The 23681-nt window shown below is 62.9% G+C and overlaps 1 protein-coding gene across 1 annotated transcript in view; it reads left to right on the top strand.

Annotated features, from left to right (window-relative positions):
* The window catches only part of KIF21A (kinesin family member 21A), a gene marked incomplete at both ends in the record, with an annotated part of 51842 nt that overhangs the window by 6542 nt on the left and 21619 nt on the right, over positions 1 to 23681 (top strand). Inside the window, 9 exons of the mRNA XM_084256195.1 lie at positions 15182 to 15404; positions 15479 to 15661; positions 16519 to 16668; positions 17310 to 17444; positions 17753 to 17920; positions 18421 to 18536; positions 22156 to 22351; positions 22514 to 22703; positions 22924 to 22987. Coding sequence (XP_084112321.1) covers positions 15182 to 15404; positions 15479 to 15661; positions 16519 to 16668; positions 17310 to 17444; positions 17753 to 17920; positions 18421 to 18536; positions 22156 to 22351; positions 22514 to 22703; positions 22924 to 22987 — 1425 coding nt within the window. The remainder of the gene's footprint in view (positions 1 to 15181; positions 15405 to 15478; positions 15662 to 16518; positions 16669 to 17309; positions 17445 to 17752; positions 17921 to 18420; positions 18537 to 22155; positions 22352 to 22513; positions 22704 to 22923; positions 22988 to 23681) is intronic.

Here is a 23681-nt window from a genome sequence, read left to right as displayed (position 1 = left end):
CTCACGCCGTGCCCACCATGCCCTCACGCCACGTCTACTACGCCCTCACGCCACACACGCCACGCCCGCCACACCCTCACGCCATGTCCACTGCGCCCTCACGCCACGCCCACCACGCCCTCACGCCACGTCTGCTACGCCCTCACACCACGTCTGCTACGCCCTCACGCCATGTCCACCACGCCCTCACGCCACGTCTGCTAGGCCCTCACGCCACTCACGCCACGCCCGCCACGCCCTCACAACACGCCCGCCACGCCCTCACGCCACGTCTGCTACGCCCTCACGCCACGCCCGCCACGCCCGCCACGCCCTCACAACACGCCCGCCGCGCCCTCACGCCACATCTGCTACGTCCTCACGCCACTCCCGCCACGCCCTCACGCCACGTCTGCTACGCCCTCACGCCACGCCCGCCACGCCCTCACGCCACGTCTGCTACGCCCTCACGCCACGCCCGCCACGCCCTCACGCCACGTCTGCTACGCCCTCACGCCACGCCCGCCACGCCCTCACGCCACGCCCGCCACGCCCCACGGCACGACCCCGTGTCCGCCGCCTGCGGCGCCTCTCGCCGGCCCCACGCGTGGCTCCTCTGCCGCCCGCTGCCCCCCCCCCCAGGCTCCAGCCCTCAGCGCCCGCTGGCCTCAGGCCCCCCGGCCGCGCGGCGGCCGCCACACCGCAGACCCCGGCTCCTGAGCAGCCGCGCGGCCCGGGGGTGTCGCGCCGTGGCTCCTGCCCCGGGGGGCCGCCCCGCCCGCGGGCCGCGGCGGCCGGGGGTCTGCCGGTACCGGGGAGCAAACCCGGGAACGTCCAGGCCGTCCGCTTCCGGAGAGGGGCCCGGGCCTTCCGGTGCTGGCGTGACCTCGGTGGCCGTGCTGGGGTGACCTCGGTGGCGAGGCCGGGGTGACTTCGGTGGCCGTGCTGGGGTGACCTCGGTGGCCATGCTGGGGTGACCTTGGTGGCGAGGCCAGGGTGACCTCGGTGGCCGTGCTGGGGTGACCTCGGTGGCCGTGCTGGGGTGACCTTGGTGGCGAGGCCAGGGTGACCTTGGTGGCCGTGCTGGGGTGACCTTGGTGGCGAGGCCGGGGTGACCTCGGTGGCCGTGCTGGGGTGACCTTGGTGGCGAGGCCAGGGTGACCTCGGTGGCCGTGCTGGGGTGACCTCGGTGGCCGTGCTGGGGTGACCTTGGTGGCGAGGCCAGGGTGACCTCGGTGGCCGTGCTGGGGTGACCTTGGTGGCGAGGCCGGGGTGACCTCGGTGGCCGTGCTGGGGTGACCTTGGTGGCGAGGCCGGGGTGACCTCGGTGGCCGTGCTGGGGTGACCTTGGTGGCGAGGCCGGGGTGACCTCGGTGGCCATGCTGGGGTGACCTTGGTGGTGAGGCCGGGGTGACCTCGGTGGCCGTGCTGGGGTGACTTCGGTGGCGAGGCCGGGGTGACCTTGGTGGCCGTGCTGGGGTGACCTTGGTGAGGCCGGGGTGACTTTGGTGGCCACGCCGGGGTGACCTTGGTGGTCGTGCTGGGGTGACCTCGGTGGCGAGGCCTGGCGACTTTGGTGGCCACGCTGGGGTGACTTCGGTGGCCACGCCAGGGTGACCTCGGTGGCGAGGCCGGGGTGACCTCAGTGGCCGTGCTGGGGTGACCTCGGTGGCTGCGCTGGGGTGACCTCGGTGGTGGTGCTAGTGTAACCTCGGTGGCGAGGCCGGAGTGATCTCAGTGACAAAGCCGGGGTGACATCAGTGGGGGTGTCGGGGTGACCTTGGTGGCGATGTGGAAGCCTGGCACACACACCACGGCAGCGTGTCCTGTTTGCCACGTGGCTCTCCTGCCGGCTTGCTTGTGAGGGGACAGTCTGAGCCTGTGAAATCCAGTCTGTTTGCGCCCGTTTCGTGGGTGCTGGTGCAAACAAAATACTCATTTGTTTTCCTGTTCGGACAGTTTGTTGATCTTATCGGCCCGGCTCTGAGTCAGCTGCTCCCGTGGGAGGTGTCCTCTGTGGACATTTAGGGCAGCTGTCGCTCCACGTGCCCCGCTCAGCGGCCCTGCCCACCGTCATGGGGACAGGCGAGGCGCTGCGTTGTGTCCACGCGTCGTCCGACGCCGCTCGCAACCCCCGGGCTCGGGGCCTCTGGGGCTGGGCCATCTCGTGTCCTGTCCTCCCAGAACAGAGAGGTGACAGGGAGGGCGTCAGGGAGACGCGGCCCGGCCGCCTGCTGGACGCTGCCCTGCCCCGGGAGGGAATCGGAGGGGCAGGGGCGAAGAATGGCTGGTTGTTCCCTAATGGAGCCGGGAGCGGGCGAGCAACCTGAGCCCGCAGCCCCCACGGCTGCTCACTGTGGCTCCGGTGTCGTCTCTGCGCTCCTTGGCTGCTGGGGTGGACCAGCTGGTGTACCTGCGGGCAGCTGCCGGGCAGTCCTGGAGCATTCCGCAGGCCCTGCCCTGCCTCCGGCCTTGCGGTGCCTCCTGGCTCAGGCCGTGACACCAGGGCCGCTGCGCTCCAGCCTGGTGCTGCTTCTCCTGTGCTGCCGCAGCGCGTGCCCAGACCCAGCGCATGCCCAAACCCAGCGCCGTGGGCGCCATGGATGAGTCACCCTCTTATCTGGAGGTCGGAGCGTCCCTGGGCTCCGCGAGGACCCCTTCCCACCTGTCCGCTCCGGCCCTTTCCCCTGCCCAGCTCAGGGCAGCCCCTCGGCGCGGATCCTCCGGTCACTCGCTCCCGCTGGGCGCAGTGGCAGCACTGGGTTGGACACAGGCGGCTGGTGGCCGGGCTACTGGTCCTGTGGCCCTGGGGCCTCCCGAGTTGAGGGCCGTGGACCCGCTTTGCTTGGAGCACGGAGTCTCCTCGGGCGGCGTGCATGTGGGTCCCTGAGGCGCCCCCTCTGGTCTATGCCACAGCTTGGCACCCCCCGCGCCTGCCCCCAGCCCACCCGTTAACTGGTTTCAGGTTTCCTACGCCTGTTCCCTGGTGCCCAGCCTTCAGCTTGGATGCAAACGTGGTCTGGAGAAGCGCGGCGTGCCCTGAGGCGGGGCTCACCGCTGGCCCTGTACCGAGGAGGGGACAGAGACTGCCCAGGGGTCTTTGGGGGCTGGAGGTGCAGGCCTTTCTGCGGGGGGCCGGGGGATGGGGGCGGCACCACGGAAGCCGGGCACTAGGGAACGGGTGGCGGGGACGCCGGGTGGTGGATGGAAGCCACGCCATGGTGATCGCAACGTCGTGATGCTGGTGGACGCCCAGCGACCCAGTAGGCCCATTTATACCCCCATTGTAAACGCGAAGAATCTGAGGCGCGACCAGGGGAATGTGGTTGTAAGATCGTAAAATGGCTTGTATGTGGAGCATGCTGCGGGTGCAGGGCTGCGGGTGCAGGGGGTGCTTTGAGGGGTGCTGGGCCGCGGGTGGAGCGGCCACACTGTGTGCCTACTGTCTCTTTATTTTAAAGGTTTATTTTATCAATTTGTGCACACAAGAGCTGGGGTGCAGGCCAGAGGTGCGGGGGTGAGAGGACTCCCCAGAGACAGAGTGGGGAGCAGAACAGGCGGATCCACTGAAATCCACTGCTGAGGGGAGCAGCGGGAAGACGGGAGGGGTCCACTGTGCCCTGGGGGTCCCTCCCTGGCTTGACAGCGAGACCTGAGCCCTGCGCCACCAGGGAGGCTCCTGTGCCCGGCTTAGCGCGCTTTGCCCATGGTCTGCTAGGCCCGGCCTGCGCCGGGTTTGTGGTCCCTGAGTGCAGGCTGTGGACGCCTGTGCAGTGCCTGTGAGGGTGCCCGGCTCGGTGGGGCGGGGGGGGGGCGGGGGGGGGGTCGCGGTCACTGTCGCGGTCGTGCGTCTCCAGTGAGGCCATTGGCGGTGATGCTGGCGCCCGTCCCGGGCCGGGGATGGTCGAGGTTTCCGTCCGCCTTCCACGCGGGCCCTCATCGGTCTTTTCTGCCCCGGAGATGTGTCTGTTTGGTCCCGTGCCCGTTTTCAAATTGCTTGTTTCTTCATTATTGAGGTGTCAGGCTCCTCGCGGGTGCCGGATCTGTCTGATAAAGTACTTGCGCACGTTTCCCCCGTTCCGGGGGGTTCTGCGTGCGGTCCCGGCGCCGCCCAGGGAACACTTGCTTGTCGGCTTGGTGAGCCGGGGGCTGTGCTTTCTCCCGTGTGTTTTTGGTGTCGCAGCCGAGACTGTTGCCACATCCAAGGGCCTGAAGACACCGCGCCCCCGCCCCTGCCCCAGGGCACATGGAAAGGGAACCTGGGGACTGAGCCGTGGGCAGTGCTGGCCCTTCCTGTCCGGTGCCCTCCACGCGGGCTGTTTTTTTGGGGTCCCCTCACAGGCAGTGAGCTCGCCCTGAGGACAGGTGCTGTGGTCAGATCAGACAAGTCAGCACTTCTCAGCGCGTGTCCTCAGCCCGTCTGCCGCCCAGGGACCCTCTGCTGCCCCCCCCGCTGAAGACGAGTGCTCACTGCTGTCCCCGAAAAGGCCCCCGTTCTTTGCTCTGTGTTTTGTCCCAGAAGGTCACTTGATCCGTGTCTCTGTCCTGGGCTGTCACTTGTCACCGCCTTCCCCAGGACAGTGGCAGGTCTGAGCCTCGCAGGGGCAGAGCAGAGCAGACCGCTTAAGGCACCTTCCGGGCAGGTAGCAGGTTGCTTAGCAGCTCCCAGAACAAGGAGGCAAACCTGCACTACCTGATGGGCCAGCTCTGTGGGGCGAGCCCTTGGCTCTCGGGAGGGGGCAGGGCGGGAGGTGGAGGGGCGGGCAGGGCGCCTCAGGAAGCCCTGGGCGCCGGCGGGTGCTCTCCCGGGACGCCCGCGGTGGGTTTCTGGACCACAGAACCTCAGGACTGCGTCCGCCCTGCACCCCGCCCCGGGCCTCTGTCCGCAGCGGCGGGAGCAGACGCGCCAGCTGTGGCCGTGAGGCCTGCGCCTGGGTCGTTCTGCGAAGACAGGTTCGGTCCCACTTCAGCGGCGCCTGCTCTGTCTACCCGCGCAGAGGAGTGTGGGTTTGTCTTGTTCCCACCGAGCTCGGAGGCCCTTGCGGCCGAGTGTGGGGCCCGGCCCCCGGGCCGCCCGCGGGGCTCTTCAGAGCAGCTTCTCCTGGACCGCGGCCTCGTCCTTTCCAGATCTGATAGTTTGTCAACTCCCTTGTCTCTCCTGGCTTGAGCTGTCCTCTGTGAAACGAGGGCGGCAGAATAAACACTCAGGCCCTCAGGTGGCGCGAGCCCAGGAGGCCAGGGCATTAGCCGAGGCCAGGGCATGTCTCTGTTCTGTTACCTTTTCGCTTCATGGTGTGCGAGACTCTCCTGCTCAGAGACACCAGCACGCAGGGGTGTTCCCCGCGATGCGTTGCTGAGTCGCTCTTCCACGTGTGTTTATTGACGTCTGGCTGCTGCTTTGTGCTGCGCGCGGAGGCTGCTGGAGACACCAGGCGGGTGGGGGGCGCCGTCTGGCCACCTTCCTACACGCCGATGACACCCTAGCAGAGAGGGAGCCGGGGACGACCCCAGTCACAGCCACATCAAAAGAAACCCTTAAAAAAATAACAAAAAGAGGTGAGCGACTCCGCCGCAGAGCTGTAGGCTGTCCTTAAAAGACATGGAAAAGGGGCCTCCCTGGTGGCGCAAGGGGTTAAGCACCACACTGGGAAGCTGTCCACAGTCTCTGCATCCCCACCAGGGGGCTACCCACAGGGCGCGGCAGACCCCTCCTGTCTCCCCGCTGCAGCGTGGCTCAGTGGATCCGCCTGTTCTGCTCCCCACTGTCTCTGGGGAGTCCTCTCACCCCGCACCTCTGGCCTGCCCCCCAGCCCTTGTGTGCATAAATACATAAATCTTTAAAACGAACTGAATAAAAGCCACGGGAGAAGACACAGCGCTGGGCGGACGGGCCTCGTGGCCGGGTCAGAACAATTCTGTTGAGACGCCGCCCAGAGCAGCACGCGGGTCCACGGCCGTCCCCGTGCACACTTGACGCCGTCCTTGCGGGGCAGCTTCCATGGGCAGTGGGGGTTGGCGCCGCCTCTCACCTGCTGTATCCGCTTGGAGCGCACGGACCCGCCACACGGGCTCCCCGGGCGAGTGCCCGCCCGCCAGCGGTGTGGACGGTGCTGTTCGCCCAGTCCCTGGGTGGGGACGGGGGTTCTCGAGCTTTCACCAGCAGCGCAAGCAGGAGGGTGGGCTCCGCGCAGAGCGGGCCGGGCGCAGGCCACAGCACCCAGTGGGATCCTGCCCTGGCTGAGCCCTGCACCCCTCAGTGGGGAGCGGCGAGGAAGCCCAGGCCCCACCCCGCCCCTGTCCCGCCAGCGCCACGTGATGTCCAGATCGCGGCCACGCAGTGTCCAGGGGCCTGGAAGGGACGGCCCTGAAAATCCGCGTAAGAGGAGAACTAAGGGGAATGAGGGGGAAGAGGTTCTGGGCCCGGCTAGCACTGCTGCTGGGTGCACGCCGGAGCCAGAGCCGCAGCCACTGCCATAGGCGGGTCCTCGCCAAGGGCGGGGTCACAGCCCGAGGCCCCAGCTCAGCCCCCAGGGCAGCCGCCCTCTGCCCTCCCAGACGGCTGCCCCAGGCGTCCAGGCCTGTCCTGCCTGCCCTGCCTGTGAGCCTGGCCCGTGGCCTGTGCCTCAGGCCCCGCGGCAGAGCTGGCAGAAACATGCCTTTGGCTGAAAGCAAGTTTCGTTGGTGATTTATTTTCCATTTCACTTCTTTGCACCCAGAGTTCGCTCCTGTTTCTTTCCCTTCTGTTTCTGACTTGGGGTCACGCCGCGCTGGCCTCACCTCCGGGCTTCCAGGCACGCGGCCCCGCCCCGCTGTCGTGCTCCCGTGGAGCCCAGGCCCCCTGGCCCGGGCCCTCAGGGCAGCGGCTGCTGACCCTGCGCTTGCACCTGCCGCTCCCAAGGCGGGCAGCAGCCTCCAGAGCGCACTGCCTGCTGGGTCCGGTGCAGGCTCGCGACTCAAGATGTCAGGACTGACCACCGTGTCCTTAGACTGCGGCCACTCCGGGAGGGGCCCTTCTGCTTCCTGGAACCCCTGTCCTTCCCCGCGGTCACTGGCCAGGGTGTGGCCAGCAGCTGACCACAGCGGGCGTCTGCAGGGGGAGCTGCTTACGCCGGCTCCCAGGCCCAGGCTGCCCTCCTGGCTGGCCTCCCCGCCCTCCCACCAGACCAGGCCTGGCTCTGCGCGCCCATCAAAGGCCGTTTGTTCCCCAGTCCCTGCTGCGGTGGCAGGAGAGAGGCCTCCGCCTGCCGCTCCTCCCCACCCCCCAACCCCCACCCCGTGCCCCGTTCCCTGTACACCTCCACCTTCTCCCCATTAAGAAAATTAACACGTGACGGATGGATTGAGGGTGGGAGGGCTGCGTGGGACCCCACACCCCTGGAAGCCCCGCGCTCCCCAGACGGGGTGGGGGGAGGGGCAGGCAGCTCCTCCAGGACCCGCCCAGGAGCCGCAGTGTGGCCCAGTGGCCGGGTGGCTTAGGCAAATGTCACCCTCATTTATTTATTTATGCTCCAAAAGCTGGGGAGCAGGCCAGAGGTGCAGGGTGGGGGTGAGAGGACTCCCCAGAGACAGAGTGGGGAGCAGAACAGGCGGGGCCACTGAGACAGGCTGCTGAGGGGAGCAGCGGGGAGACAGGAGAGTCTGCTGTGCCTGGGGGTCACTCCCCGGCCGGGGATCGCACTCAGGCCGCAGTGGTGACAGCATGAGACTGACCCCCAGGCTGCCAGGGGGGCCCCAAATGTCACTTCTTAACTGTTTACTTTGAAACTTAGTTTTCTTTGAACAATCTACGGGGTCCTTTTGGTTTTGCGTCCTTACATGAAATGACATCGTTTCACGCCCTGGGTAATCTCTGTGGCAGTGCAGGACTCCCCCAGGTGTGGTCTCAGGTGCTGCCCCCTCCAGCGCACCCCCCGTCCAGGGCGCTCTCCCTCGTGCCCTCCTCCTCTCGCTCCCTGCCCCGCGCCTCAGAGCAGCGGCCAGCTTTCTAGATTGCACATGGATGTGCCGCCGTCTGGCACCCACCTTCGCCTCCCGGCTGGTCTCACGGAGCATCGCCCTTCCACCTCCATCCATCTTGCTGCGAATAGCAAGAGCCCATCCCTCTGAGGGCCGAGGAGTGTTCCACTGTGTCTCCTTGATCCGGTCACTTATTTGGGGGCATCTGGGTGGTTTCCATAGCCCGGCTGCTGTGAGGAGTGCTGCCGCGAACACGGGTGCAGGTTTCCTGTTGAACGAGTGTTTTGTGTCCGTTGGGTGGATCTCTAGGAGGGGAAATCTGGGTCGTATGGCAGATCCACTTCTAGTCTTTTGAGGACCCTCCACACAGCTGCAGCTGCATCCTGAGTCCTGTCGAGCTCCCGAGCCCCACCGCCAGGCTTTGCTCGGGACCTGGCGCGCCTGCAGGGAGATGCCGCTCAGGGCAGAGGCTGCAGCCCCCCGGCCTTCACCATGCCCCTCGGGGAGGCTGGACATCCTGGGGTGCCGGCCAGCACGTCTCAGGCTTCTGGGGCACACGGCCGCCTCCTCACTGTCCTTGCAGGCAGACACGCTCCAGGGCCAGCTCTCCGCCTTCAGCCCCTCCAGTGCCACCGCCTCCCGGCCCTGTGGGCCACACGTGGTCCCACATGAAGCGAGAACAGAGACCGCGTCTGCAGGAGCCGTCGTGGGGAGATCTGGGCACTAACCCGAGGCTGCCCGGGAGGGAAGGACGCAGCTCTCAGGCTGACACACTTTCCATCCCTGCCCTGTGGCGACCCCAGCTGCTGCAGCCTGGTCGCTGCGGACACATGAGGGCTGGGCGCTGAGGTGGGGCGTGGGGCACCTCAGTCCAGGCAGGGCGTCCCCCTACAGCGCGTTCCACACTTGTCTGTGCAGCCCCAGGGCACCCCGTTCTCAGCAGAGACTACCGGCCTCTGCTGCGTCTGCCGCGCGTCCAGGGGTGAGGGCTGTGCCCCCGTGCGGTGCCCTGGGCGAGCGCTGGCTGGTGACGCCCACAGCGGCCGGGCAGACGCAGCTCACTGAGTGGCTGCCAACCTGGCACCGAGCACAGCAGCCTGGGCCCAGGCTCGGTGCAGGTGCCCACGCCTGCGGGCTGCGGCCAGGGCCCGGCCGGCTGCTGCGTGGGGCTGGCCCAGCCGTGGGAACCCGCGTGAGTCACGCCCCGGGAGAGCTGCAGAGATGTGGACTCCGGCCCCACCTCTGGAAACTCTGACTCGGCTGGTCCTGGGCGGGGCTGGGAATGTGACAGCGGCCCAGGCCACGTCTCCAGGCCCAGCCGAGGGTGGCGGAGCCACAGTGTGGCCCTGGGTGGGAGCCGCCCACCCGCCCGGCCAGCTGCCCTGGCCTGCAGCACCTCCTGCAGGTGTGACTCCTGTGACTCGGCCCTCCTGGGTGGCACCCCCAATGGCTGCTCAAGGCCTGGTCTCCTGGGATGCCCGAGGGCCTGGCCTGGCCACGGCCGCTTCCAGCAGCCCCTGGCCTGGCCAGTGGGCCTTGCTGCCCCCCGCAGTGACATGCGCTCGAGGACAGGCTGCTCCACGGAGCCGGACGCAGGTTCCTGCCGCACCCTGGGGCTCGGGTGCCCCTTCACCCTGACCGCCTCTGCCCATGCTGCCCTCACTGCCCTCCTCCCTCCTGACCCCATGCAACGGCACCATGGGTCCTGCCCTCGCTCGACAGAGCCTCCGTGGGGCCAGGGCCTGCGGGTGGATGCTCGGCCATGCTGTGCGGTGGGTGCTAAGGGCATAGCATGGGGTGCATGGCTTTGTCCCCAGCGGGTCAGGTCTCCAGAGCAAGGCAGGGCCCCGAGGGGCAGCAGGCCTGCTGGCCGGGGGGGTCCTGTCCTAACACAGCACTGCACGGTCATGTGTCGGGTCCTGGTGGTCTGCAGGGCTGTCTTCTGGGGGCCTCTGTCCTTGGTTTTTTTGGCTTCTAGAAGTTTCCCCTCTTTTGGCTCCTGACTCCTACACTCAGAGCCCACTGGACTGGAGAAGGACACAGCCCAGCAGGTCGTGGGGAAACGCCCTCCTCCCTGCAACCCCCCACTGCTGCCCCCAGGTCTGAGGGCCAGGCAGCCGGTGTCCTGGGGTCTGAGGGCTGGGCAGTGGGTGTCCCCAGGATCCGAGGGCTGGGCTGCAGGCTGCTGCTCACACTGGGTGATGCCTCCACCTCCCTCCGCAGGGAGCTGGGCCACACTTGGGCCTGGGGGGCCTCAGTGGCATTGGGAAGTCTCCCACCTGTCAGCTTTGGAGGGTCTGGGCATGGCCTGGCCCCGGTACCAGCATTTCAGGGCTCCGCCTCCCTTGTGCAAACTGCCCTTCCCTCCGCGAAAGCCTCCTGTTCCACAAACATTGCTGATGGGGCTGTGGGGGGCAGGCTGTGGGGTGGAGCTGCCCAGGCCAGCTGGCCCCAGGACCTTTGCCACAGTCCAGTGAGAGAAAGGGCTGGCGGGGGTGGCTGTGGGCGGCAGCCATGGGCAGGAAGAATGGGCCGTGGCAGCAGGGGAGATGGCGTGGCTCTGCGAGACGAGCTGGCCAGGGACGCTGAGTGGACACTGTGTTTCTGGCATGGATGGCGAGCTCTGTGGCGGCGCCCGCCCTGGCTGGACGCAGGGAGCAGGAGGAAAGCAGACGCCACAGCTCCGAGCACCAGCCAGAGGGTGCCTGAGCCGGACGTGCCCTGGGGCTGTGGCCGTGGCACGAGGGGCCCTGGTCTTATTTGCTCTGGTGTCCGGTCCGTGCAGTGTCCATGACAGTCACTTTTTCTCCCTTCTCTGTCCTGCAGCCAGACACTGCCAGGTCTGGACGGGGCCGCGGGAGTGGCGGGGTGTCCCTGGCAGGATGGGGGCTGGCAGCGCCCCACCCCTCAAGCAAACAAGCACGCTGGGGGTTCCTTTATTAGAGGAAAACATCTGATCACAGTGCAAGAAAAAAGATGCTTAAAGCAACCTGTTTTCTTTTTTAAGATTTATTTTATGTATCTATGCACACAAGAACTGGGGTGCAGGCCAGAGATGGGAGTGAGAGGACTCCCCAGAGACAGGGTGGGGAGCAGAACAGGCGGAGCCACTGAAATCCACTGCTGGGGGGAGCAGTGAGCAAGTGAGGAGAGCTCTGCCGCGCCATGTGGGTAGCTCCGTGGCCGGGGTCACACTCAGGCTGTGGCGGTGACAGCCTGAGACTTAACCCCTGCGCCGCTGGGGAGGCCCAGCATCTACTCTTTTTTTTTTGTGGGACCCTCGCCGGCGGCCGGGGAGTGAACCGTCGCCGCAGAGGCTGGGGCAGCCTCGCAGCCCAGCGCTCAACCGCTGCGCCACCAGGGGAGGCCCCCAGCATCTATTCTTAACACATTTGGTGCCAGGGGTCCATTTTAGGCGGCCGTGTTGGGCAGGCGGTTCCTCTCTGGTGTCTTTCCTGCGCTCCTGGCCCCCACCCTGGGGACAGAGGGGTCAGGGCCCAGGCGATGTGGGTTAACGGCTGCCCTCTTCTCCTTTCACTGACCTCAGTTCCGGCATCGCAAAGACCAAGATGTGGAGCCAGATTGCTTTGAAGGCGTCCTCCACGCTCTGTCTGTGATTTGTTACTTTCCGCCAGCGTGGTCCTGCCGTCGGGCAGGGCGTACGTCAGGGCGGTCCCAGGGCTTGAGCGAGCGAGAGGGGACCGCCTGGGACCAGCCGCCTGGACGGGGCTGTGGTCAGGGTATCCCCGGGTTCACGTTCTTCCTCTGAAAAGCAACCTTGAAGTTAAGCGGAGCAGGGCAGGAAGGTGCTAGAACGTGGCATATGTCGGGGGCCGAGGCTATGCGGGCTGATCCCTCTCCGTGAGCCCTGGGCGGAGCCTCTGTCCCACGCAGAGCCCCACCTGCTGTCCCGGCTCTGCTGTCCCGCGCAGGGCTGCCTGGCAGGCGTCCAAGTGCGGGGTGGCACGAGTCTGTGGGGGGCATCCCGAGTGCGGCAGGGGGAAGGGGCACACGTCGGGGGTACAGGGCCATGGGGCTAGTGGGGTGAGCTAGGGGCACCAGGAGACAGGCCACCAGCATCTCTTTCCCGGTGACGCCATAGATGAAGAGTAAGAATCCAAAAATGCACACAAATAGCATTTTGGTAGCGAATTTATTGATCGGAGTGTTTGCCTCTGAGAGTGGAGAAGTGTCCGCTGCAGAAGTGTTTGATTTTTTTTTAAGATTTATTTATTTATGCATACAAGAACCGGGGCACAGGCCAGAAGTGAGAGGGGTGGGTAAGAGGATTCCCCAGAGACAGAGCGGGGAGCAGAACAGGCAGACGGACCAAAATCCACTGCTGAGGGGAGCAGCGGGGAGACCGGAGAGGTCTGCTGCGCCCTGTGGGGATTTCCCTGCCCAGGGATTGAACTCGTGCTGCAGAGGCTGCAGATTGCTTCATGGTGCTGACACTTAACCCCTTGCGCCACCAGGGAGGCCCCCAGAAGTGTTTGATTTTTTTTTTTAATAATAAATTTTATTGTTATATTCCCCATACAATTGCAGCCCCCCCATTCTGACCCCAATCCCTCCCCTCCCGCCCCCGCCCCCTAAAAGTGTCTCTGGTTCATAGTTTTTTGTTGATTTTGATTTTCACTTTCTTATAGTTATTCATTTTCCTGGTCCCTTATTTAAGTTTTCTAGATTCCTGCTATGAGTGAGACCATCCAGTATTTTTCTTTTTCTTTCTGGCTTATTTCGCTGAGCATGATCCCTTCCAGCGCCATCCATGTTGCTGCAAATTGCATGTGTTTATCTTTTTTGAATGCTGAGTAATATTCCATGGTGTATATGGACCACATCTTCTAGATCCAGTCATCTATTTTTGGGCATTTGGGCTGTTTCCAAAGCTTAGCTATTGTAAACAGTGCTGCTATAAACATAGGGGTGAGGGTGCTCTTTGGAATGGACGTTTCTGTGTCCTTTGGGTAAATACCTAGGAGTGGAATTGCTGGATCCTATGGAAGCTCTATCTTTAGTAGGTCCAGAAATCTCCACACAGCTCTCCATAGTGGCTGGACCAGTTTGCACTCCCACCAACAGTGCAGGAGAGTTCCTTTTTCTCCACACCCTCGCCAACATTTGTTGTTGCTAGTTTTTTTAATATGTGTCATTCTCACTGGTGTGAGATGGTGTCTCATGGTAGTTTTGATTTGCATTTCCCTGATGACAAGTGATGTTGAACATTTTTTCATATGCCTGTTGGCCGTTCGCATTTCCTCTTCAGAGAAGTTTCTTTTTAGCTCTTCTGCCCATTTTTTGACTGGATTATTTTCTTTGTTGTTGTTGAGTCTCATCAGCTCTTTGCAGATTTTTGTGATCAGTCCTTTATCATGAGTGTTGGGTGCAAAAATGTTCTCCCAGTTGGTGGGGTTTCTCTTTGTTTTTGTTATTGTCTCTTTTGCTGTGCAGAAGCTCTTTAATTTGATGTAGTCCCAGCTGTTGATCTTTGCCTTCACTATCACTGCTTTGGGTGATGTGTCTGTAAAGATGTCTTTGATGTGCAAATCACGTAGTGTTTCGCCTATATTTCCTTCTATGTATTTTATGGTTTCAGGTCTTATGTCTAGTTCCTTAATCCATTTTGAGTTGATTTTTGTGTATGGTGTGAGGTGGTGGTCAAGCTTCATTCTTTTGCATGTAGTGACCCAGTTTTCCCAGCACCATTTATTGAACAAACTTTCTTTGCTCCAATGCATAGTCTTTGCTCCTTTGTCAAAGATTAGTTGACCATAAATCTGTGGGTTTATTTCTGGATTTTCTATTCGATTCCATTGGTCTGTATGTCTGTTCTTGTTCCAATACCATGCAGTTTTGATGATTATGGCTTTGTAGTATAGTTTGAAGTCTGGGAGTGTAATGCCTCCATTCCCTTCTTTTTTTTTCAGGAGAGCTTTGGCTATTCGGGGTTTTTTGTGATTCCATATGAATTTCATCAATAATTGTTCTATTTCTTTGAAGAATGACATTGAAATTTTGATTGGAATAGCATTGAATCTGTATATTGCTTTTGGAAGGATGGCCATTTTAATAATGTTTATTCTTCCAATCCACGAGCAGGGGATGTCTCTCCATTTCTTTGTGTCTTCTTCTATTTCTTTTAACAGTGTTTTATAGTTTTCTTTGTATAGGTCCTTTACCTCTTTTGTTAGATTTATTCCCAAATATTTGATTTTTTTTGTTTCAATAACAAAAGGGATGGTTTTTTTGATTTCTTCTTCTTCAGATTTATTGTTTGTGTATAGGAAGGCTACTGACTTTTGTGTGTTGATTTTGTATCCTGCCACTTTACTGAACTGATTGATGAGTTGAATTAGCTTTTCTGTGGAGTTTTTGGGGTTCTCTATGTATAATATCATATCGTCTGCAAATAGTGATAGTTTGACTTCTTCTTTTCCTATTTGGAGTCCTTGGATGTCTTTCTCTTGTCTTATTGCCCTGGCTAGGACTTCCAGTATTATATTGAAAAGCAGTGGTGAGAGTGGACATCCTTGTCTTGTTCCAGATCTTAATGGAATTGCTTTCAGCTTTTCACCATTGAGAATGATACTGGCTGTTGGCTTGTCATAGATGGCCTTTATGATGTTGAGGTATGTTCCTTGTATCCCAAGAATTTCAAGGGCTTTTATCATGAATGGGTGTTGCACTTTGTCGAAAGATGGATTTACCAATGAATTCTACCAAACATTCAGAGACGAATTAGTGCCTATCCTTCACAAACTCTTCCAAAAAATTGATAAGGAAGGGACAAAACCAAACACGTTCTATGAAGCCAACATTACACTAATACCAAAACCGAACAAGGACAACACAAAAAAGGAAAACTACAGGCCAATCTCCCTAATGAACACTGATGCAAAAATCCTCAATAAAATTTTAGCTATCAGAATCCAACAATGTATCCATAAGATAATTCACCACGACCAAGTAGGATTCATTCCAGGGGCACAAGGATGGTTTAACATCCGAAAATCAATCAACGTTATCCAACACATCAACAAAAAGAAATATAAAAACCATATGATAATATCAATAGATGCTGAGAAGTGTTTGATTTTAAGGTGGGTTTTGTTCTCGCTCATGATCTCTGAGGACCCGTCCGTGACACTGACCTATTTTGGGTTCTGAGATCTGGCCGGGAGTTTCAAAGTTCCGCTTGCTCAGTTTTCCTCCATTTATTTCCTCCTCTGCTGGTTTCTCACAGAATCAGACCCCAGCTTGCCAAAGAGAAGATCGAGGGGTGTCATGTCTGCACCTCAGTCACGCCGGGGGAGCCCCAGGTCTTCCTGGGCAAGGATAAAGCCTTCACCTTCGACTACGTGTTCGACATCGCGTCCCAGCAGGAGCAGATCTACGCGCAGTGCGTGGAGAAGCTCATCGAAGGCTGCTTCGAGGGCTACAACGCCACCGTGTTTGCCTACGGGCAGGTGAGTCCCACACTGGCGCCCCGCGCCCGCCACCCGAGGCCGCGGCCAGACCCAGTCTCGCCCTCTGCCCACAGACGGGCGCCGGCAAGACCTACACCATGGGGACGGGCTTCGACGTCAGCCTGGCGGAGCAGGAACAGGGCATCATCTCCCGGGCCGTGCGGCACCTCTTCAGGAGCATCGAGGAGAGGAAGCAGGCGGCGCTGGAGAGCGGGCTCCCTTCGCCGGACTTCAAAGTGAACGCACAGTTCTTGGAGGTAACACCGCCCGGTCTGCGGCCCCCAACCTGCCCAGCCCCGGCCTCCAGTCCCCCTGCCGGCCACCGCCAGGGCTGCACAGCCGAGCTCCAGCAGGAGCCTGAGGCTGGCACAGAGAGGAGAAGCTGGCATCACGCCCCTCCTGGCTGCCGCCCGCGCTGCTGCATCTGGGTGCAGACGCGCCAGGTCTGGTTCCCACACTGGGGGGCCTGGGCTGGCAGGAGGCTGGCCGCACGTCCCGGGCCAGAGTGGACCTGAGTCGTGTCAGGATGCATAGCAGGTGCCTGCTGCCTGGTTCGGGCCGGGCAGGGAGAGCTCTGCCGGGCTCACCAACTGCCCTCTGATCACGGACAAGCACTTTAGGGCTCTCGGTGGACGTCAGCTCAGACGACCAGCGTCTCCCGGCTGGTGGGGACGGTGCTCCAGGCCGTCGCGCTCGCCCGTACAAGGGCAGGTGCCTCCTTTCCTGTCACCCCCGGAGCTGTGAGCGTGGCTTGGGCTTGTGGGCGCCGCCGTCCTGTGCCCTCCTGCCGCGGGCAGGCAACTCGGGGCCTCAGCTGCAGACAGACCCCACAGCAAGGGCCATGCGCCCACAGAGACCCAGCCCTGCTGAGCCCAGGCTCGGCTGCGCCTCACGCTCGCTTCTTGGAGGCATTCTTGCTTTGCTCAGAGCTTGCTCGGCTCTCGGAGAGGGCCAGGCAGTGGCCGCTGGCCCTGCTCTCCTCTCGCGGGTCTGACGCTGCTGGTATGACAACTGCCCCGTCGGTTGCCACTTTGAGGAGACGCACGGCCCTAGGGAGGGCAGGTGGGCGTGTGGTGGGCCGCTCCTGCTGCTCACGCTGGAACCGCCCCTGCAGCTGTACAACGAGGAGGTCCTCGACCTGTTCGACACCACCCGCGACATGGACGCCAAGAACAAGAAGTCTGGCATTCGCATTCACGAGGACGCAGCCGGGGGCATCTACACCGTGGGCGTCACCACGCGCACTGTGACCACGGAGTCTGAGGTGATGCTCACCGTGCGGCCGGCCTCCCACAGGGTCTGCCTCAGAGCAGGGTGCGCGGTGCCAGGTGCCCGGGGGACCAGCATCGGCCTCGTCGTGTGCCTGGCCCTGCATCAGGCCTCTATTATTATTTATTTATGTGTAACAAAGATGGGGTGCAGGTTAAAGGTGGGGGGGTGAGAGAATTCCCCAGAGACAGAGCGGGGAGCAGAACAGGCAGACTGACTGAAACCCACTGCTGAGGGGAGCAGCGGGCGCGACAGGAGAGGTCTGCTGCGCCTTGTAGGCAGCTCCCGGCCAGGATCACACTCAGGCTACGGGGTGACAGCCTGAGACTGACCCCAGCCCCCTGCAGGCCCCAGGGCTTTCTTACTTCCCTTCGGGGCTGTGCTCAGGCCAGCGCTCACCCTCAGGGAGTCGGGCGGAGAGGGCGCGCGGGCAGGTGTGCAGGGGCTCGAGGAGCTCACGGCAGCCGTCTCCCACACGACGCGGGGCGGGCGGTCCTGCTGCCGGCTCCTTCCCGGGTTGCTGAGGGCTTGGTGGGGCGCAGCGGCAGTGCTCCTCCATCAGAAAGTGAGGCGCCATCCTCAGCTCGGAGCGCACCGGGCGCGCACGGGCCCGCTGACCCCCCCCCCACCCCGCAGATGATGCAGTGCCTGAAGCTGGGCGCCCTGTCCCGTACCACGGCCAGCACCCAGATGAACGTGCAGAGCTCCCGCTCGCACGCCATCTTCACCATCCACCTGTGCCAGACCCGGCTGTGTCCGCCCGCCGACGCCGTGAGTGCCTGCCCCGCGCCCCCAGGTCCGCGACCCCGGGCAGGGCAGTGCAGCGCCCACATCCCCTTCCTGCGGGGCCGCCCCTCTGGAAGCTGCCGCCAGGGCGGCCTGGTGGCCGGCACCTGCCCAGCGCCCCTGCGGCCCCAGCCGGCTTCTCTCCGCGTCTGCGGCGCTTGGCAGGAGCACACGTCCTCGGGCCCCGGGCCTGCTGGGGAGGTCACGTGTGATGTGCATTCATAGGCCTGGGGCGCAGGCGGGGGCGGGGTCTCGTGCCGCGGGACAGGGTCCCCTCTCTCTCCCCTGGGCAGGAGGTCCCCGCGGACAGCAAGGAGATGGCAGAGTCGCCGCAGATGAACGAGTTCGAGACCCTCACGGCCAAGTTCCACTTCGTGGACCTGGCGGGGTCCGAGCGGCTGAAGCGCACGGGGGCCACGGGCGAGAGGGCCAAGGAGGGCATCTCCATCAACTGTGGGCTGGTAAGGCCACACGCCCGCTGCCCGCGCAGGCGCCCGGGGACCTGTCCAGCCACAGCCCCCAGGCCTGGGCCTGCCCTCACCCGCGCAGGGGGAGAAAGATGAAAGGCTCCTTCGGGCATAGAGACCCGTCCTGAGGGCTGGCCTCAGGGGCAGTGGCTGGACGCCCGGGGCTGCGGCACAGGGAGGCCCTTGCTGGCCATGCTGCCGGTGGGTGCCAGGAGCACCCGCGGGAGCAGGGCCCCGGAGAGCAGAGCCCAGCGGGGCAACAGATCTGTGGCCTGTGCCCTGCCCCCCGCCTGGGCACTGCCCCGCAGGTCCTCCCCACCCACCGGCTCCCCAGCTAGCAGCTGCGGGTCTCCCTGGGCCTGAAGGCACCCCCGCAGCCAACGCCCCGGGCCTGGCTCCCATCTCCGGAGCCCCAGGGAAGCAGTCGGGGTGCACGGGGGCGGGCGAGGGCAGTGTCCGGCCCGCTGACCGCCCATTGACTGCCCCTCCTGCAGCTGGCGCTGGGCAACGTCATCAGCGCGCTGGGGGACCGGAGCAAGAGGGCCACGCACGTGCCCTACCGGGACTCGAAGCTCACGCGCCTGCTACAGGACTCGCTGGGTGGCAACAGGTAGGCCCGGCCCTGGCGCCCTTCCCCCCCAACCCCCCCCTCGCCCGGCCCCCTCGCCCCGCTCCCACGCCCGGCCCCTGCCCACCCACCGGTCTTCCCAGCTGTTGAAGGGCGCTCGCGGGCACTGCCATCAGAAAGCGCACAAGCAGCGCCAGGAGCCCCAGATAGGAGCGATCGCCCCGTGTTTGTCTGCCTGACTCACATAACTCAGCGCCTCTCCCTCGCCCGTGTCAGGAGTGGCAGGGCTCCCCCTTTCCAGGGCTAAGCAGTGCTCCATGGGCGCGCAGCTCAGGTCTCCCCGAGGCCCTGGGCCAGCTCCGCTGCCGGCTGGCGGGAGTGGGGCTGGGAAGCGGGGGGTGCAGGGGCCCTTCAGAGGAGTGGCCTTGGAGCCTTCGGGTGGACACCCAGGAGTGGGATTTCTGGGTCACGAGGCAGATCTAACCTGAGGCCACTCCACACTGCTGTCCCTGCGGCCAGGCCCTCTGCCTCCCCCCAGGGGACAGGGCTGCTCTCCGCGTCCTGCCAGCGCCTGCTGCTCCTGGCCTTGGTGCCTGCCCTTCCCTGGTGCCGGCCTCCCGCTGGCTCTGGTCTGCGTGTCCCTGAGGGTCAGCGGCCGGGGCGCTTTGTCACGGCCCTGCCGGCACCCACGTGTTGCCTCTGGAGAGGGGCCTGGTCAGCTCTGGGGCTGTCTTGACTGGCTGTTTGTTTCTCCGTGGGGCCGTGGAAGCTCGCGTGGAGTCTGGGTCTGCCTCGCATGACAAACAGGACTCGTTGGCTTCACAACGGACATGTCCTGCCAGCGAGGCTTGGGCACAGCGCTGCCCCACCCCTGTGGCCACCGCAGGGGCCCGCCTCGCGGTGTCCTCATGTCCAGCAGTCATCACTGGCTGGAGCATGCGGTGCGGCGAGCTGACCCAGCTTGCAAAGCTGCGTCTTGAAGACCGCTGCTCAGTCCCGTGGCGGGGTCGGCCCTCCAGGCTTGGCGTCGAGCAGAGCGCCGTGGGGGGCTGCAGCGACAGTGTCTGCCGGCGCCCGGCTCAGCCTCCGCCCTGTCCACCCTGTGCCCGCACGACTTTCGTTCATGTGTCTTCGCTTCTGCAGTTTCACTCAGAACCATCAGTGTCAGTCTGGGGCTTGTTACACCGAGGGGGTTACTGTGCTGCCAGCTTGCTCCGGCTGGGTGCTGAGGACACACAGGCTTTCTCAGGTCACGCGTCGAAGCTTCTCTCTGCATGTTCCAGCGGGCAGCATGGGAGACCGTGGCTGGTGGGGGCTCGAGGCCGCTGGCCCCCAGCAGTCATGTCTGGCCACGGGAATGTCCCGATGGCCTCCCCTTAGTTTCCTTGGTAGGGGCGCCTCAGGGGCCCGTGGATCCCATCCTGGTGAGCCTCCGTTTCCGCTTAGAAGTTTGAGATCAGACTCGATTCCCAGCATTGTGCGCGGGAGCAAAATAGCAGCACTTTCATTTTCTGAACATTAAAATTCAAAGAAAGGCTTCGCCCAAGACATTTTTGGAAACAAGCTACATGTATATCTGTGCGTCATTTCCTGGCTTTTTTAAAACCAGCTGACTGACGTTTGTAATGTCTAAGGGGACATCAGAGCAAGTTTACATAAGGTTTCTGAAATACACTGAAAAACCTAAGGCGTGACTAGAACCACATTCATCTCTGCCTCCCCCGCGTGGCCGCCGCCACCTTGCTGGTGCTGGAGAATCATGGCCACAGGTGCTGCATTTGCTTGTAACGGCTCCGCACAGCTGAGCGACACGTTTCCTTCAGCACAGAGTTGGTGTGTTATGTACTTTTACAAAGAAACTGCTTTCAGCTCACTGTGCATTTGGCAGTCACAGCACCTGCAGGTCACCTGTGCCTCACCTGTGTCACCTGAACCTCACCTGCGCGTCACCTGCGTGGTGTACCGTGTAGTAGGTCTCAGCTCATCTTGTCCTTCCCTTCTGTGGTTTAAGCTCTTTATTCTGTGCATCTCAAAATGCTTGTGAAGGGCAGGCCCTGCCCCATGTTTGTGGGGCTAACATTTGTGTGGCTGGTGCGTTCGCCCCTTTGTGGCTTCCCACATGTGTGGAGCCGCTGGAGTCCGTCCGTACGGTGGCCTCAACTGTCTAAGCCCTTTCAAGCTCACACTCTCAACTCCTGCACCTGCTGTGATGGGGAACAAGTCACCTGCAGACTGGCCTGGGCCCCGTGTCTGTCCTGATCTGTGTCCACTGGCCTCGCTCACTCAGTCCCTTATCTTCTTCCTCACGGAGCGAGCCAGCAGCACAGTAATTACCTTAGCGTCCTGACCCCCCCATAAGGAACGTCACGTACACATGACACACAAGTGACCACGGTGGCCCAAGTGTTGTGTTGCATGGAGTGCAGTGGTGGATAAGACGGTCCTTGGCTGCTGTTCAGGGGTGTGTAATATTCCGGGTGGACGTAGCAGGAGCTGTGGCTGGATAGGGGTGTGTGTGAGGAGGCAGAGGGCGGCTCCCAGGGGGACAGAGCCCAAGTTGACGCTTGACCAGTAGTGAGAGGGAGGGAGACTCAGGGCAGGAGTTGAGACCCGAGAGACAGGTGGAGCAGGATGACTTTTGAAGGGTCACTGTGCTCAGATGTTGGGGGCCAGGGGGGCGTAGGGGGTGGGGGCCATCAGTCAGGGTGGCTGGCGCCGAGTCTCCCATCAGGGAAGGTGGACCAGCGGCTTAGCCCCAGCCGAGTCCGTATCGGTCACTGTAAACGCCTTGGCTGAGCCCGTGCGGAGCAGCTGATCGTGACTCACACGCCTCCCCAGGTAGTTTGGAGACAGATGCTTTGTGGCCTGACTCCGGTCTACGTGCCAGACACTCCCCCCAGGCTTCAGGATATTGCATAAAACTCTGTTGACACCAAAGTCGGGGCACATGTGACTCGAGCAAAAGGAGATTAAAATTCTGAAAGGCTAACTCCATGATGAGAGAAGTGAATTTTGAGCTTTAATTGTCCGTCGTGTGGGTGGACCAGGGTTTAGGGCTACTCTGTGGACAGCACTTGCACTGCCTTGAGAGCAGTGGGTGAGTGGACGCTGGTCCTTCCCAAGGCCTCGCGGTCAGGGGCTGGGCTGCCTCCCGAGACACAGCTCTGCGACTCTGCGATGGCCTGGTCGTTGCTGTAGCCCAGGGCCCCAGACTCTGCTTTCTCCTCTAAGCGAGTGTCCACCGCGGGGCATCTTGACAGGAAGAGGCTGTTCAAAGGGCGGGAATATAAGATTGTTTTTTTTTTTAAAGATTTATTTTATTTTATTTATTTATGCAAGCACTGGGCACAGTCAGAAGCGCGGGAGGGTGAGAGAACTCACCAGAGCCAGAGCGGGGAGCAGAGCAGGCAGAAGGACCGAAGGACACTGCTGAGGGGAGCAGCGGGCGGCAGGAGAGGTCTGCGCGCCATGTGGGACCCTCCTCCGGTGGCCGGGGAGCAGCCGGGGATCGAACCGGCGCCGCAGAGGCCGCGGGCAGCTTCGCAACCCAGCGCTCAACCGCTGCACCACCGGGGAGGCCCTAGGGAATATAAGTTTAAATGGTGATTCTAGCGTGTTTGTGGCCGTTTCCTGTGGCCCGATGGCTCTTCCCACCTTTCAGCCAGACGGTCATGATCGCCTGCGTCAGCCCTTCCGACCGGGACTTCATGGAGACCTTGAACACCCTGAAATACGCCAACCGCGCCCGCAACATCAAGAACAAGGTGATGGCCAACCAGGACCGGGCCAGCCAGCAGATCAGCGCGTTGCGTGGGGAGATCACACGGCTGCAGATGGAGCTCATGGAGTACCGGACCGTGAGCCGGGCGTGGGGGGCACCAAGGGCGTGGGGTCTAGGCGTGGCCAGCCTGGGGGTGGGGGGCACCGGAAGGAGAGCTGGTGTGGGGGCGGGGCCAGCAGGCGGGGTCTCTGGCTGGGGCTGCGTCGAGGTCGGGGCCAAGCCTGGGTCCCTGGCGCAGGGTAAAAGGATCATCGACGAGGAGGGCATGGAGAGCGTCAACGACATGTTCCACGAGAACGCCATGCTGCAGACGGAGAACAGCAACCTGCGCGTGCGCATCAAGGCCATGCAGGAGACCGTGGACGCCCTGAGGGCCAGGGTCACGCAACTGGTCAGCGAGCAGGCCAGCCAGGTGCTGGCCAGAGCAGGTGGGTTGGCAGGGGGTGGCGGGCGGGCGTCCCCGTGTCCGCTGGTTCCCGGGATGCTTGGGGGTGGGGGCGGCCGTGGCTGTGGCCGGCTGTGCCCTCGCCTGTCCCGGCTCTGTGCACCCAGGGTGGGCCGCATGCCAACGTGTCACTCTCTGCCCGCTTCTCGCCGCCTCTCCATGGGGCCCTCGGGGAAGGGCTCCTGAGCGCCTGCTGCCCCCAGGTGATGGACACGAGGAGGTCAGCAACATGGTGCACAGCTACATCAAGGAGATCGAGGACCTGAGGTGCGGGCTGGGTGCAGCCGGCGTGTGTGGGCTGGGAGCTGTGCGGGGCGGGCACTGGGCTTGCAGGTGGCCTTTGCCCGGCCTGCTGCTGGGCGAGGCTGCTACTGTCTTGCTGTGGGGTGGTGCCAGGAGGGTGCGTCACTCCCCCTCGTGTCTGTCACTGTCAGGTCCCCAGCTCCGGGGCCCCACCCATCCGGGCGCCTCGCTTCCCAGTCCACCGCCCCGCTGCAGGGGACGGAGCAGCCTCCAGCCTGGCCCTGGGCGGCTCAGCCTTGGCCCTGGATGTGAGGCTGAGGCCTGCGTCCTCTCTGTGGCCAGCGCGCCCTGTGCCCGCAGCCCAGACATCCATCCTGGCCAGGTTGCGCGTGGCCCCGCCCCACCCTGAGCCAGGGCCGGGGCCGGCGAGGCCTGTGGGGCCGCGTTCTGGGTCGGCACCCACCGCCGGTGCATTGTCCTCCTGCGGCTGTCAGGGCTGGACCACAAAGGGAGCTTCGGAATTAAATCGGGTCTCCTTGGCGACGGCGGGGCCACGGCAGCCCCTGGGCTCGGCTGGGCTCAGCGCCGGGGCTGGGGGCTGGGGTGGGGTGCGCCTGGCTGCGGGGCTCTGGGCTGCGGGGGAGCTCACGCTCCGCCCCTCAGCGGGAGTTGGAGGCCCCCGGTGGGGTGTTCGGGAGCACGTGCCCGGCCCGGCCCT

The sequence above is a fragment of the Talpa europaea genome, assembly GCF_964194135.1.
Source record: "Talpa europaea genome assembly, chromosome: 15".
NCBI classification, from domain to species: Eukaryota; Metazoa; Chordata; class Mammalia; order Eulipotyphla; family Talpidae; genus Talpa; species Talpa europaea.
The sequence above is the reverse complement of the archived record's forward strand: the minus strand, read 5'-3'. Positions and strand labels throughout refer to the sequence as shown.